The sequence below is a fragment of the Xenopus laevis genome, chromosome 8L (assembly GCF_017654675.1).
Source record: "Xenopus laevis strain J_2021 chromosome 8L, Xenopus_laevis_v10.1, whole genome shotgun sequence".
In the NCBI taxonomy this organism is placed as follows: domain Eukaryota; kingdom Metazoa; phylum Chordata; class Amphibia; order Anura; family Pipidae; genus Xenopus; species Xenopus laevis.
The window spans coordinates 68633275-68646369 of NC_054385.1; the positions used below are offsets into that span (position 1 = coordinate 68633275).

The 13095-nt window shown below is 38.8% G+C and overlaps 1 protein-coding gene across 7 annotated transcripts in view; it reads right to left on the minus strand.

Annotated features, from left to right (window-relative positions):
- Nucleotides 1-13095, minus strand: part of ccdc9.L (coiled-coil domain containing 9 L homeolog) — a 51453-nt gene that overhangs the window by 33496 nt on the left and 4862 nt on the right. For all 7 annotated transcript variants that reach the window (XR_005963159.1, XR_001932550.2, NM_001094719.1 and 4 more), the window contains 7 exon segments: nt 11063-11206; nt 9668-10042; nt 9502-9585; nt 7560-7730; nt 5163-5344; nt 2686-2738; nt 1479-1599 (listed from right to left, as the gene is read on the minus strand). Coding sequence is in view for 5 of the 7 variants with exons in the window: in NM_001094719.1 (NP_001088188.1) it covers nt 1479-1599; nt 2686-2738; nt 5163-5344; nt 7560-7730; nt 9502-9585; nt 9668-10042; nt 11063-11206 (1130 nt within the window). In the remaining 2 variants the exon portion in view is untranslated.

Genomic DNA, 13095 nt, shown 5'->3' on the forward strand with positions numbered 1-13095 from the left:
ATTTTTTCGGTTGAAATGTCCTCTAATTATAGGGCCGTTGTGCACTGTAGTTTGGACTTTGAGTGCCATTGTACACAACAAATCAACTGATTCAAAGTGTGTGTTTAGGCACCACTAACTTTATGAACAGTGTTGAAGCGCTTAGAACAGTTTTATGCTATGCACTTGCTCGTCCATTCCTATTGTGGTATTATGGTATTATGTCAAATGGATGTAACAATGTTTTTGGTACATGTGGGAGTGATCCCATGGAAATGCAGGTGGAGATAACCAAAGCAATCCATCAGTCATCAACCTGCAGCATAAGCTGTGCTGTGGATTGATGGGTGCTGGATTGTTTTGGCTAGGTGGTCATGGCTCGAAATGTTACTCTGAGCAGAGGAATCATCAAAATTCAGAAAGACTCCAGGGCCAGAACAATATTTTTTTCCAATGGAAACATCAGAATAAAAAAATCTGAAAGGAAAAGCTGTGGGAGGCCTTTTAAAGTTTTTACTCTCTGCCTCTTACTGTATAATGTATTTAGAATGTGGGGTAGGGGATATCTTTTTTTAAATGTTATTATGTTGTCATCATGTTAAGGCAAAGTCCAAAGTTGCTGTAGCACACAAATCCCTTTTGGTAATGCAAAAGTCAAATGACCAGGAGCAGCTGGGAAATTGACAAAATGTCTAGCCCCATGTCAGATTTCAAAATTGAATATAAAAAAAATCTGTTTGCTCTTTTGAGAAATGGATTTCAGTGCAGAATTCTGCTGGAGTAGCACTATTAACTAAAGCGTTTTGAAAAAAAAACGTTTTCCGATGACAGTATCCCTTTAAGGGGCTCTAAAACCAATTAGAGGCTACAGGGCCCCTTCACAGTGAACCTCCTCAACCAACCAACCAACCAGACTTCTAAGAAGCTTCCCATACCGGCTTTCTTTTGGTAGAGCTGAAAAGTGGGATTGGCTGCCACCATATTAGCCACTTCAATTCTGCTCCTTGGCGCAGATCACTTAATAAAAGTAGGGATGCACCGAATCCAATATTCGGTTCGGGATTCGGGCCTTTTTCAGCAGGATTTGGGCGAATCCTTGTGCCTGGCCGAACCCAAATCCTAATTTGCATATGTAAATTAGGGGTGGGTACGGAAATCACATGACTGTCATAAAAGAAGAATTTTTTCCTCTTTTTCCTTTCCTGCCCATAATTTGCATATGCAAATTAGGATTCTGGTTGTTATTTACCGAATCTTTCACCAAGGATTCGGGGATTCAGCCGAATCCCAAATAGTGATTCGGTGCATCCCTAAATAAAAGCATGTGTACTGAAAGACGATCTAGTCCTGTATGTAAAAGTGTATCTTCAAAAATATATTTTATTATGCAGCTTAATGTAATGTACATAAACACACTAGTCTTTGATAAAATCAGCTGCCATTCATTCTAAAAATGTAAATACTGTCTGTAGATATATTTACTTATATCACAATCTTACCTGTACGGTTTGTTTCGTCCCTGACCACGTTGCCGGTCTCTCTTTTGACTGGATTCCATAATGTTCCCAGGGAAGAATTCACCCATGGTTGGAGGCTTTGGAGCACCTCCTTTTCCCTTTTCTGTGGAACAAAAATAAAGATAATTTATCTATCTATTTTATACTATACAAATGCTTTACTTTGTGTAGGGAAAACACACATGCATTTAAGTATAAATATCCAAATTTATATTGTATAAGCAAGTCACATGAGTGGAGGCACCTTGGAAACAAACAACATGTCTAGCCCTATGTCAGATTTCAAAATTTAAAAAAAAAAACAAAAAAAAAAACCAGTTTACTCTTTTGAAAAATGGATTCCAAACAGGATTCTGTTGAAGGAGCACTATTAACCAATGCATTTCGTAAAATACAGAATCTGTTTATTAAATTTTTCAATTTGTTTAAATTTTTACTACACTTTGTAGTGCTTTCTAGAAGTAACTCAATAAGCCAGGTTACTGTTGCAACTGGATACTAACTAACTTAGGGTCAGTCCACACGAACAGATTTAGTCGCCTGGCGACTAATCACCTCTTCTTCTGGGCGACAATCTCCCCGAACTGCCTTTGCGTGTCTTCCCGTCCTTTATAATGAAAAGTCGACTGCGCTAAAGCACAGGCGGTGCTTTGTTTTCCGAAGTTGCCTCACAAGGAAACTTCGGAAAACGAAGCGCCGCGTGTGCTTTAGCGCAGGCGACTTTTTATTATAACGGACGGGAAGACACGCAAAGGCAGTTTGGGGAGATTGTCGCCCAGAAGAATAGGCGATTAGTGGCCAGGCGACAATCTCCCCGAATCTGCTTGTGTGGACTGATCCTTAGCAAGAAACTAAACTAATCTGCTAAGCAACTGTTACAATTTGATACAAAGTAGCTGGCATGTCAAAGTAGCTGCTCAGCAACAAAGTATGATATACTATTGGGAAACATAAGAGGCAAAACACAAACAAACCCCCAAAATGTAAGAAACTGCAAAAAGTAATTACAGTAGCTAGGAGCGCAGCTCCTCTAAACCCCCCCCCCCCCCGCAACACACACTAAAATACTATTCTTATGGACAATACCTTGAAATAATCTGCTGTGTTGTCACCTAGAAATACCAGGCAATGCAGAGGCAAAATGGGCATAAGCAGGCACAGGGCGGAAGCAACTGGCACACAAACTCACCTCTCCTGCTGACTGGCTCATCTTCCACATGTGGAGAGGCACCGTCCTTAAACCTGTCATAAAAAAAATACAATATAACCTGGAATTTATAAGTAAGACTAGCTAAAACATGTTTATAGTAGCTGTAACCGATCAAAGATACAAAGAATATATGGAGCAACAAAAGTATTACTGTGTAGGTAAATTTTTCAGGAGGATATTTAGATGTTATGGAAACAAGCCTACGTGGAATAGCAGGAAAACTGACAGCTGGTACGTGAAAGCATGAACTGGGCGATATTATAATGGCTGAGTAGCTTTTCAAGGAGACACTTTTTTCTAGCTTTGGCTAATTTAAAGGATGAATGGAGAAAATGGGTGCAGAAGGAGGGGAGTTAAATGGGAAGTTTTAGTTTGTGATTAGAGTGATATGCTGAGACAATTTGCAATTGGCCTTTTTGTTCAGCAGCTCTCCAGTTTGGAATTTCAGCAGCTATATGGTTGCTAGGGCCCAAATTACACAAGCAGTGGTAAGAGTGAAAGATTGGAATATGAATAGAAGAGGTCTAGAAACACAAGAAAGTAATGTAGCAGTAACAAAATGATCACAGAGAAATAGATTTTAAACTTCTGGGATCAGTGACCCGCATTTGAAAGCTGTAAATAGTCAAAACACAAATGCAAACAATTAAAAAAAAAAGACCAATTGAAAAGTTGCTTGGAATAGCTCTTTCCATATCATACTAGAAAGTGAACGAAAATGTACCCCTTTAACAATTAGCTAATAAAAAACAGGCTCCTATTGCACACAGTTTTTAAAACTCCAGGATAAAATGATTGGATCTTTTATGCCTAAACAAATTCACCTATCATTAGTTCAACGTGGAGAATCTGTTTATTAAATTTTTCAATTGGTTTAAATTTTTACTACACTTTGTAGTGCTTTCTAGAAGTAACTCAATAAGCCAGGTTACTGTTGCAACTGGATACTAACTAACTTAGGGTCAGTCCACACGAACAGATTTAGTCGCCTGGCGAATATTGGATTCGGTGCATCCCTACTTTTATTAAGTGATCTGCGCCAAGGAGCAGAATTGAAGTGGCTAATGTGGTGGCAGCCAATCCCACTTTTCAGCTCTACCAAAAGAAAGCCGGTATGGGAAGCTTCTTAGAAGTCTGGTTGGTTGGTTGAGGAGGTTCACTGTGAAGGGGCCCTGTAGCCTCTAATTGGTTTTAGAGCCCCTTAAAGGGATACTGTCATCGGAAAACGTTTTTTTTTCAAAACGCTTTAGTTAATAGTGCTACTCCAGCAGAATTCTGCACTGAAATCCATTTCTCAAAAGAGCAAACAGATTTTTTTTATATTCAATTTTGAAATCTGACTATTGCACACAGTTTTTAAAACTCCAGGATAAAATGATTGGATCTTTTATGCCTAAACAAATTCACCTATCATTAGTTCAACGTGGAGTTGAATCCTGGGCTCAGATCAATTTACAGCCATGTGTGATAAGAGATTTTCTAATACTTTTCCCTATGAAGTTGGCATGTATTTATGTTTTTATGAATACAAACGGAGTTTGAATACAACAGTTAATCAGACCACTATTATAATTACATTGCTTTGGCTTAGCATCAGCTGGGCTGTAACAATAGCCCATTTTTAGCATAAAATATTCTATCATATCAATGTATATAGCTTTGCACATATTTAAAATAGCGTTACGTACCAAAGGAGCCCGTTATCCTATTTTACTAAAGGATTAATAAATTAGGCATTCTTGAGCCATTTCTGTTTACACATGCATGAGGTTAGACGGATGGAAGACAAATTATGAGGGGTGTTTGGTGTTTTCTTCTCTAGAAAAGAGGCACTTGCGAGGGCACATGATTACACTTTACAGGTATAGACAAATAGCAACCTTTTTACCCATAAAGAGAATGACCGCACCAGAGGCCACCCCTTCAGACTAGAGGAAAAGAACTTTCATTTGAAGCAACGCAGGTGGTTCTTCACAGAGAGGACAGTGAGGTTGGGGAATGCACTGCCGGGTGAGGTTGTTATGGCTGATTCGGTTAATGCCTTTAAGAGTGGCTTGATTTCTTGAATAGACATAATATTAAAGGCTATTGTGATACTAAATTCTATAGTTAGTATATATGTATATATAAAATATTTATGATATTTGAAAAACAGTGTGCTGGTCCCCCTGCGAACTTGCTTATATATTATTTTGACCAAGCACCTGGAAAGTGGATTATGTGAGAGCAGAGAAATACGAGAGGTTACTGTGAGAAGCTACATAGGAGTACAGGAGGGACTAACAGGACGATTTATATATAAATGGTTATAAGAATTAGAATTGTGTGCTAACAAGAAAAATGGTGTTAAGTAACTGCTAAAAGTTAAAGGAAGCGGTTTTTAGAAACAATTCAAGTAGGTATAGGCATTCAAAGAACATTTGGAGGAATTTTTCATCATGTTTTTTTATATTTACATAGTATCTGTTTTCTCTGCATCCCACTCCCGCCTCCACTGCCCAGTGGGTTTGCGATGACGAGCCATTCTCTCCTCGTCTATCTGTTCCCGCTCCTTCTTCCAGCGCATGTACTCTGCTCTTTCCCTACCAGTCATTGACATAGTCACATCCATCTGGTTCTTCATTGCAGGTCTTCTTCCCTTAGCACACATACAAATATATCAAAGTCAAGTCAAGGTCAACTGCATACAATGTTAAATAAAAGTAGCAACCTAGTAATAGTTTAGCACCAATATACAGGACATGCATATATTTATATACACTGGGAAGCTTATGTATGCACCTTGCAAGGACCAGACATGGAATAGGGTCTAATTTACCATAGCAACCAAGCAGTGAATGAGAGACTGAAATATGTGAGGGCCTGAACAGAAAGTAGTAAAAAAACAAGGGCACAGCCTCACAGAATTATATTTTTTTGGCTGCCAAGGTCAGTGTCCCATTTGAAAGCTGGAACGAGGCATAAAAGGGAACTACTAAGTGTACTTAAAAGGTGAACTACCCCTGTAAATACACAGGCTTCCCTCTAGATCAGGGATCCCCAACCTTTTGAACCTGTGAGCAACATTCAGAAGTAAAAAGAGTTGGGGAGCAACATTAGCATTAAAAATGTTCTTGGGATGCCAAATAAGTGCTGTGCCCATTTGGTAGCCCCTATGTGGACTGTCAACCTAGATTGACGCTCTTTTTTGCAGTGCACCTGGTTTTTATACAACCAAATCTTGCCTCCAAGCCTGGAATTCAAAAATAAGCCCCTGCTTTGAGGCCACTGGGAGCAACATCCAAGGGGTTGAGGAGCAACATGTTGCTCACGGGCTACTGGTTGGGGATCACTGCGTCTAGATTAATCTAAGCAGGGATGGCTTTAATACCCGAGCTATCACACCTGCAAACTTGAGTGAAACTACCCAATATCAGTACTCTATCCTTTACTTAGTTGCCCCTTACTATGGCTTTATAGAAGATAAATAGACATGGAATATTTCTATAATTAAATAAAATCATGACAAAGCTCTTGGACAGTAGTTGAACTAATGAAGGCTCAAGCAGCCAAGTGCTACATATCCGTTTAGAATGTTAGATCTTAAAAATGGTACAGCAATGGCATTAGCAAACTGTAATAGCTGTCCAACAACCATTCTCAAGTCAAAAGCCAACATTATTAGCTCTCAGACAATCAAGCCCACATGTGGGTAGGTGTTATAAATTTATTATAACTTGTGCCAATATTCAGTTCTTAAACCTTTTGTGCCCTTTGCCATTTAAAAGATTTTCAGTTTGTTTTTTTCTGCGGTTGTTATTGAAATGCAACAAAATCAGCACAATATATACTAAAATTGATGGCAAAAAGAGTGATATTTCATAGCAGCTTGGTGGTTGGCACGGATGCCTTGTTGGACCACGAATGTAATTTTGACCTGGGAATATATGCAAGTTATTTCTCTCAATGTCTGTGTGGGTTTATTCCAGGTATTCTGGTTTCATACCACATTTCATAAGATACAGATGGTTAAAGCAGTGGTTCACCATTAAGTTAACTTTTAGTATGTTATAGAATGGATAATTAATTGTAAGCAACTTTTCAATTGGCCTTATTTTTTATCATTTAATTATTTGCTTTCTTTTTCCGATTCTTTCCAACTTTCAAATAGGGGACACTGAACCCATATAAAAAACAAAAAAAAAAAAGCAAATGCTCTGTAAAGCTACACATCCGTACCTGTATTGCTACTTTCCATTTAGATTGCTGAATAAAAAGCAAAATAACTCAAAAGCTACAAATCAACAGGAAACCAAACGCAAATTGTCTCAGAATGTCAATGTTTACATCATGCTTAAAGTTAATTCAAAGGTGAAAATCCCTTTAAGGCGAATACGACACGGGACTGAAAATCGGTGTTCTGAAATAAGCAGAGCGATTTTCAGTGGCATTAACCTAAATGGATCCTGATACAACTGATCGTAGCATATATGTTCCTATACTATGTCACTGCCAGAGGAGGACCTGGAGTTAAATGGAGGGCCCTGAACAAAGGTGGGAACTTCATAGGGGCCTAGAACAGAAAAAGACAGACAAGCACTGCCCTAATGTGTGAATGTAATAGGGATCTTAGACTCCACTGGAGCAGGGACTGATGTAAATGGCACACTTTTGGGATACTTTACAGAGATTGTGTCAGTGTTGTTTAAATAAAGTATACTACTGAATACATATTTTTATTCTGTATGCTGTAACCCACAATAAATCTATTGTCCTGCTGCAAATCTTTGACCTGAATAGTCTGTTATCACCAGCATCATTGACGTTTTATAAAGTTGGTGACCAAGGCGTCCACACTGGTGCCAAATACTCACATGACTCTCCTTCTCCTTGTCCATGCCAGTTTTTACTTTCTCAAAATCAGCTCCACCCCAATTACGATTGTGCCTGCGACTATCATCCTTGCGATCTCTATCCGCGAATGGCCCCATGCGCCTGGGATCATCCAGAAAGTTGCGGATAGGATTTTTCTCTCGTACGCCACCCTAGACAACCAGCGTTTCAATTAGATATATTAGGCAAAAAAAGCGAGCATGCCCAAGTGCCTCTGCTTTCCACAGTGGGTGGTGCACAGATTCTTTGGGAAGCGGAGGGATTTGAAGTCCCAGAATGCATCACTTCACTAACGAAGAAGGTGAAGGTGGGGTTGCAGGATAGTAGTTAGGATATGGTTATTACATTTAAAAGACTGTCATGGTTTTATGTCAATTTATGGAACTATGTATGCCAACATCAGAGGTCGGGCAACCCAGCCAGCCACTTGGCCTCCCCCTAAGTGTGTGTGTTAGGCCAAAGTCTGCATTGTTAGGGAAAAGGACGCAATTAACCCAAAAAATCAAGGCGTCATCTCCACAAGGAGCCATACTGCCAACTAGCTACATTGGCATGTGACTTTTCCTCACACAAACAGCAATTTTTTTTCTTTTTTTTTTCTTTTGCATGTTGTGTGATTCTTTTTAGCCCTTCCTTGCCCAAACTTGCTTATGCAAATTATATAGCAAATTACTGATTTATCTTACAAACAACATTTCCTCTAGCCACCACTTTGGCCCCTAGCAAGCAAGCTAACACACAACAAACACCCATGGGCCTGCTTCAAAGCAGTTTATTCATGCAAAATGTCTGTCCACAGAGATAATCTCTCCAAACAGAATCTAACTGCCCGATTGACTAATCTGAGAACACTTCCAGCATTAAAAAATTTAATTTTATATAAATACAGCCTGAGGCAACAGGAAGCATGTAAAGTGGCCAGTCTTTAATTTTAAAGACTTAAAGGAACAGTTCAGTGTGAAAATAAAAACTGGGTAAATAGATAGGCTGTGCAAAATAAAAAATGTTTCTAATATAGTTAGTTAGCCAAAAATTTAATATACAGTCTAAAGGCTGGAGCGAACAGATGTCTAACATAATAGCCAGAATCCAAATTCCTGCTTTTCAGCTCTCTAACTCTGAGCTAGTCAGCTACTTGAAGGGGGGCCACGTGGTACATTTCTGTTCAGTGAGTTTGTAATTGATCCTCAGCATTCAGCTCATATTCAAAAGCAACAGATATGACCCATGTGGCTCCCCCTCAAGTCTCTGGTTGGTTACTGCCTGGTTACCAGGGTAACCAGTCAGTGTAAACCAAGAGAGCTGAAAATCAGGAAGTAGTGTTCTGACTGACATGTTATACATCGGATCACTCCAGCCTTTATACATTACACTTTTGGCTAACTAACTATATTAGAAACATTTTTTATTTTGCACAGCTTATTTACCCAGTTTTTATTTTTACACTGAACAATTCCTTTAACATAATTTAAAGGAATGTTTCCTAATAAAATAATGACAAGTAGAAAAGTCTTCCTGTAATGTTTTTGGTGAAAAAATATTGGGAGATATTAATGAGATCAAACATTCCTAAATCAATTACATCCACCCAGAAGGAGCACACACAGGCAATTCACCGCAGTAACTCCAAAAGATAAGAGATTATCAACATCCATAACTACTACCTCCACATCCTATAGGCCTTCATGTTTCTTATCTCCGGAATGTAGAATATACAGCATTGACTTAACTTGTGTCTACATGTGTGATATTACTTCTGTGGTGTTACTATTCCTTTAATTAACATTGTGTTGTCCGAGATGGATTTTGGTATTCCTAAATCTGGAGGAACATAATTGAAGGGCTCAAGGAAGCCGCCTCTTCACTTGGCTATGAAGAGTGAGTGGAAAACCAATATGGGCAAAACTGTTTATATAAACTCACCCGTTGGCTTCGTTCATATTCTGCAATTTTCTCCATTTCCTCATTCATCTGTTCTATATTTTGTTTTCGTTTCTCCTGCCACTCCTTTAAGACAAAAAAAAAAAACTGTCACTGTACCAATATTAGCAGTAGCAAGAATACTTTGAAGAACATTCAAATAATATACCTGTGACTTTTTGTCTGATGGCAAAGAATGGTCACCACTTCCTCTGGGACTTCCACCTCTCCCTGGGGTTCCACCAACTCTTCCAGACCCTCTCTCACCATGAGATAAACCTCCTCTTTGAGATGAAATATCTCCATATAAACGCTGGTTTCTCCTTGGTCCATCTGCTCCCGAAATTCTTCCTTTTTCAGGCTGCAAAGAATCTCCATCATTCATAACTGGTTCAGCTAGATGTTCTGTGTGGGGTACCCTTCCACCCAAGAACCCACTTATCCTACCACTTTTTCGCTGAGTTGGGCTTCTTGATGTGCTATCCTTATTTGAAGAGGCCTGAGAAGTTTTGGCAGGGTTTGCATTATCAATAACCCGTTTTTCCTATAGAAATTAAATGCATTAAATATGTAAAATTAAATTAAAATTAAAAGTTATATTCAAAAGTCAAATCTGTAATGTAATGTAAAGCATTCCCAGGAGATCATAACTCCATCCTCCAGGGTGTTCCAAGGAAGAACATGGTGGTTAAAATGCTTTTGATCTCCTGTTACCACTTACCAAAAATGTTTTACCTCTAACAGTCACTGACATAGAAAGGTAGACACCACTTGGTAAAACTAGGTAATAACATCCTTACAGTGCCAACATTTGCCACAGGCAGAACAATTCCCTTGAATTTCAACAGGTAGCTAATGACAGAGGTTTGCTCACGGGAACTGCAATGGAAGAAACACAGCTATAGGCCTGGCATTACATTAAACATTAGCTTATAACTATCTCAAATGTGGTTACAATCCTACTGGAAAAAAACAGGGAAAACTCCCTAAGCTTTCTAGAGATAGTACCAAAAGATATAAGTCTATGCAAGCATATGTACCCCCTGCACTTAGTTCAATTCTGCTAGACATACAGTGGGTACAGTGGCCCTCAAACACCCACACTAAGAAGTTTCAATCTATTTTTGATACTATTTTGATATATTTTCAATATACTGACAAAAAGCCTGAGGTCAGAAAGAAATTCACCAATAAAATGATAAAGCCATAGTCGTAGCAGGAACAACACCTTACATATACACACTGCCTGTATAAAGAGACACCTTAAACTTTATCAACAGTATTACAGTACTATGCACAGCTGAGCAACAAAAATCTTTTTGGCCCTTATCTTAAATTAATAAGAGGACATATACCCACCTACAAAACTCTGTAAAATGTGTACTTTATTAGGGAGAAGCAAGCTCTAAAGGAAACACACATCAATGAGGTTCTGGCTTGGCATTAGTCAATTATTGTACCTTACAACCACATCTCTCTTGCTCAATCTCTGCGTTTTCTAAAACTGCACAATGGCTCCTATGTGTATTGACAGAATAAGGTTGAAAGTCAAAAATCATTTTACCCCAGCAGAGATATCTACAGTAACGGATACATTTTCTTTTTCTTTATGGCTTTTGTCTAGCTCTGCCTCCAGATGTTTCCCTTTTCTGGGTGTTGTGACTGCGATTCCCTCTTGTTCAGCTCTCCTGCGATCTTCCTCTATGAGCTGAAATAAAAATGCTCTTAGCAACTCATACAGATTAAAAACAAACTATACCCCCAAAATGAATACTTAAGCAACAGATTATATCAAGTTAGGTAGCATATTAGAGAAATTTACCGAACTGGTATATATATTAAAGGGGACCCGTCACCCAAAATAAATTATTCAAAATCCTATTTTATCACATTAGTCAAGCAAAATGAACTTTAATTACACTGTATAAATTATTTGAATCTTGTTTCCATCAGTCTGGGAATTCATAATTATAGCAAGCAGGAAGCAGCCATTTTGTGGACACTGTTATTAAGACAAGTCTTGCATCATCTCAGAATCTTGTTTGTGCACCAGAATGGGGTTCCCGATGTCCATTCCCATGCCCTGGCCACACAATTAAATGGTAAAGAGAAAGGGGGAATGTGTGGAGAGCAGTGACATCTAGGAAGTGCTGAATGGAAAGTGAAAGTCATTGTCTGCCCCACCTCTATGCCCATGGCATAGAGGAGGGGCAGACAATATTTGATTGACAGCTGAGATTTTTAAATGAGCTTACAACAGCTGAATGCTTTAATAAAAATAGAAATTGGATTTCATGTTTAATTTGAAAAGGACTTTTATTATACAGATTTTTGTGTCTGTGTGACAGGTCCACTTTAAAGTAAATATTGCCCTTTTACATCTCTTGCCTTGAACCACCATTTTGTGATGGTCTGTGTGCTGCCTCAGAGATCACCTGACCAGAAATACTACAGCTCTGTCACAAGAAAAAGTGTGGAAGCAAAAGACAGATCTCTGTGTTAATTGGCTCATGTGACCTAACATGTATGGTTCGTTTGTGTGCACCGTGGCTCCTAGGGTCCCAGGGGACGGCCCTTATTTTTTAAAACAGCAGTTTTCTATTTATGATTAACCAATGGCACATGCTACTAAAAATGTATATTATTATGAAAATGGTTTATTTTCATGAAGCAGGGTTTTGAATATGTGCGGTTTTATTCAATTTATATTTAGAGAGACCCACATTGTTTGGGGGGTATAGTTTTCCCTGGTCACATGGGGCTATTTCAAAAGATTTGCTTGACACATCTCACTAGCAATGAGGCATCAAAAAGATCTCCCTTGTCCCTTTTGGGGACTGTGAAAATGCTAACATTGGCTACTATTATGAAATTAACCTACTGTATGTTGGCAAGGAAGGCCATGGAAAGTGATGTCAGGCATTTTGACACCATGTTTATAGCCAGGAAAAAAAACCTGAAATTGCGAAATGTGCCATTGTCTTAAAGGGATACTGTCAAGGGAAAACATGTCAAAACGCATCAGTTAGTGCTGCTCCAGCAGACTTCTGCACCGAAATCCAATTCTCAAAAGTGCAAACAGATTTTTTTTATATTGAATTTTGAACTCTGACATGGGGCTAGACATATTGTCAGTTTCCCAACTGTCCCAGTCATGTGACTTGTGCCTGCACTTTAGGATGGAACTACTTTCTGGCAGGCTATTTCTCCTACTTAATGTAACCGAATCAGTCTCAGTGGGACTTGGCTTTTACTATCGAGTGCTGTTCTTAGATCTTCAAGGGAGCTGTTATCTTGTGTTAGGGAGCTGCTATCTGATTACCTTCCCATTGTTCTTTTGTTAGGCTGCTGGGGGGGGGGGAGGGGTGATATCACTCCAACTTGCAGTAAAGCGTGACTAAAGTTTATTAGAGCACAAGTCACGTGACTGGGGGCAGCTGGGAAACTGACAATATGTCAAGCCGAATGTCAGATTCAAAATTTAATTAAAAAAATAGAAAATAAAAAAAAAACTGTTCTTTTGAAAAACAGATTTCAGTGCAGAATTCTGCTGGAGCAGCGCTAATAAATGATGCATTTTGAAAAAAAACATGTTTT